Source organism: Sitodiplosis mosellana, unplaced genomic scaffold (assembly GCF_009176505.1).
Source record: "Sitodiplosis mosellana isolate CC-2019 unplaced genomic scaffold, AAFC_SMos_1.0 Smas_scaffold_7401, whole genome shotgun sequence".
NCBI classification, from domain to species: Eukaryota; Metazoa; Arthropoda; class Insecta; order Diptera; family Cecidomyiidae; genus Sitodiplosis; species Sitodiplosis mosellana.
The window spans coordinates 1-3,413 of NW_022602456.1; the positions used below are offsets into that span (position 1 = coordinate 1).

The 3,413-nt window shown below is 36.6% G+C and overlaps 1 protein-coding gene across 1 annotated transcript; it reads right to left on the reverse strand.

Moving 5' to 3' along the window:
• Positions 1–841: 841 nt before the first annotated feature.
• LOC129580238 (galactosylgalactosylxylosylprotein 3-beta-glucuronosyltransferase S-like) lies at positions 842–3,252 on the reverse strand (the record flags this gene model as incomplete). Its single annotated transcript, XM_055470474.1, is given in 4 exon segments — positions 842–1,757; positions 1,993–2,347; positions 2,519–2,781; positions 2,935–3,252. Coding segments are annotated over 4 exon segments (998 nt in total), but the record flags the coding sequence as incomplete, so codon positions are not given.
• Positions 3,253–3,413: the final 161 nt, after the last annotated feature.

Sequence of the window (3,413 nt, forward strand, 5' to 3'; positions counted from 1 at the left end):
GTTTGAGTGGCACCAAAGGTTCCATTGCAAAATGTTCTTTTCCGGGGCAAGTGTTTTTTTTCGTGTTCACCTGTGTTCACATTTATTGGTCTTCGTTTACTTTGACATTAATTTCGAACGGAATAAAAGTGGAAAATATAATTGCGGACAAAATCTATTGAATGGTCGCTTTGGCATTTGACAATGGAGAAAAAGAGAGAGAGAACGTAATGAAAAAAAATTGAAAAGAATCTCGTGATTGCGATAAATCGGATTTCTATTCATATCCACAATCGAAATGGGATTTTATATGATTCATTCAAACAAACAATTGAGTTGTTATTTTTTATTCAAGGCTTGACCCGTGAAAACGACCAAATCGTAATAATAAGGCTCATTTCGACGACTGCTCAAGTGGTGTTGCTATTGAATCGCATAAAACAATTATCGGTTCGTAATAATGAAAAAGGCATGCGATTTACGACGCCACCATTTTCATTCCATGAACTTGGCTTGAACACTTTGTTCCCACTTTTTAACTTCTCTGTGCACGTTTTTTCTCTTTGTTGCTGTTTATTTCTGATAAAAATAGCACGAAAATCGCTGCAATTTATATGCATTGAAAATGGGTGAATAAAAATTGCCGTCAACACAGACAAACAAAGAAAAGCTGGCGAAATAGCACTGACTTGATTGAAGCGAAACAGTCGCGACTGGCGCACACCATGACTAACATCGGGTTTTGATATACAATTGCCGTATAATACACCAGCAATAATTGGCACGCGCATACAGCGGAAAGTTTAGCAAACGTACACGCATGAAAAATGACTCGTCCTCAATTATAGGCTTTGCAATATTGTAGGTTTTTTTCACAATGATTTAATAAAAAAAAAAAACACAGAGCAGTTGGCATCATTTTCAATAAATATCAAAATAAAAAAAATGGTAGAATTTGATGATAGTCGCTAAAATATTTCTATGCAATGCATACCAAACAAAGCATTTATGCTTAACAATTGCGATGTGTTTGTGTCTGTTTTTCGCTCGCTCCGACGATTTTTACCGAATTTCAAAATAATGGGAACCTTTTTAGCGTGTATACAGTGTCAATGTTTCAATTCAATAGATATAGTATTCGCTTAGATTCACTTTTTATACAAGTCAATGTTGGAATAACGATCGAACAGCTGACGAATGTCATATTGGAAATAGGTTTGATTAATGAAGACAATGTGAAATTGAATTTGTTTCATTTTCTGCTTTTCTTCAAACGGCCTGTCATCAGTGTCATTTGATGACTATTATGCGTGTACTGACCATGTCTAACTAAACTAAACTCACTTATATTCATAGAGCATTCAGAAAGCGTGCATTTCATTATTTATCAATTTGGTTTCGTATTATGCTTAACTCGTTACCTACGGGTAATAACTGTTACCGGTACAAATAAATTAAATAAAAACTTTCGTAACTGCCTCCATTGCTGTAGAAAACTACTTAAACTCATAAATTCTTCGATTATTTTCCTCTGTCGATACCGCACCAATTCACTTAAATGGCCTTAGACTCTTTCTGGAACTGTTTTCGTTTTTTTTTCAGCTGCCTTTTTCATATCACTTTCAACGCAGAGAACGCTGTAGAACACCTCCATTTTTATAGATCGGCCGATAAATTATTAAACGCTTCTCGCTCTGGGTAGTATAACTAGTTGAATTATATAGTTTTATGGGTTAGTTCTTTTGCCTTTGCATTTTTGGCTATCTGCGCTTTTACACCTATACGAAGATTGAGAAGAAGAAAGATGGATAAAACGCATTTAGAATATTAATTTGAAGCAAACGTTTCGAATTACATCAATAAAATCAAATAAAAAAAATGCGATTACAACATTGATGAAATCTCTTTCATCCGATATCTTTGCCTATATTTTTAAATCAATGTTTTTAAAAGCGAATTGCTCTTCACTGCAACAAATTTGAAGCACTTTGACCAAGTTAAAATGAAAATTACCTGATGACGGACTATTATGACTGACACCTAGTGCGTCCAATGTTCTTAAAAGTGCACCTAAGCTGGTATCATCTGATTCAATAATACGACTATCAATTTGGATGAGTGCTGCTTTCTCTTTCTTCGTTTGTGTATGCCACACAAGAACTTCGGTGCAATTTTTCGCTTTCGGTTCAATTTCGTTCATTTTCAATCCGATATTTTTCAAAAAGCCATCCTCTTCAAAACCGGCCTTGTACGGCATCGTTGAGTTTGGATTCTTCTCTAGATACTCCAACGAAACGGCGAAGCCAGCCATATCGACGGGCCACATTCGTTGCGACAGCCACGAATCAAAGAAACCAATTACTTTGCCCTTGAAATGAAACAAATAAATGGTTTTTAACATGAAAATGCAATTAAAAAAGAGAGTTATCATTTCGACATGAAAAAAAAACAAACGGTTAAAAAAATGAGATTGCATTAAAAGGATAGACGTAATAATTGAACGGAAACATGTAATAGTTTTTGGTATTCAAAGTCTTACATTTCGTACGACTGGTGCGCTAATGGAATACTGGCCAATTAAACCAACGGGAAACATTGAAACTCGTTTGGTCGATCGAATTTCATCGAACAGCCTTAAATCAAATGTGTTATCATCGTCACCAAAATAGAGTACACCTGGCTTCTTGCCATTTTGCCGGATCCAATTGATTGCAGCTCGTCGATTAGCAACACCTCTCGGCATCGGCTTTTGTGAACGATAGAAATCCGGCATTGGGCTCGATATATGAGTATATGGAATACCTAAACGTCGGATAAATTATTGCACCATTTCATAACCTTTTTTTCTCTCTCTTTTCATTTTAACATTTCGCAAATCGGCTGCAGATTTATGGCATTCACATCGTTGGTAACATACACACAAGAAAAGTCAAACATACAAAAGCATTAGCTTACCGAAACGGTTTAGAAACTCATCCAAATGTTGATTACATGAGTCCGTATCATCGGCCAAAATCCAGTGCAAATGTGGTACGTGCATAAGCGTTTGACCAAGCCGTACAATCTCAGCGAATTGTTCGCGTCGTGGATATGTTGGCGTTACGAAATAGATTATTGGCACGACACTACCAGTGCCAGTGTCATTCGTATCTGTGCCATGTGCCGTGGGATTTTTCGTTGCTGCTATGGTTCGTGTGTCAACGAAATTTTCTTTGCACAGAAACGATGATTCATTTATTGTCACTGACGCAGCTACCGTTCGTTCGTAGTCACCTGAATCGAAAGATTGGAAACAAAAGTGCATTGATAAATTATTCGTAGAGGACGATAGAGAGTGATAGAGACAGATGGATAGAGGGAGAACGAACGCGCAAAATAGCGAACAACAACCAACAAAGTTTACCGAGTCTAATGAATTTTGGAGCAAACAAACG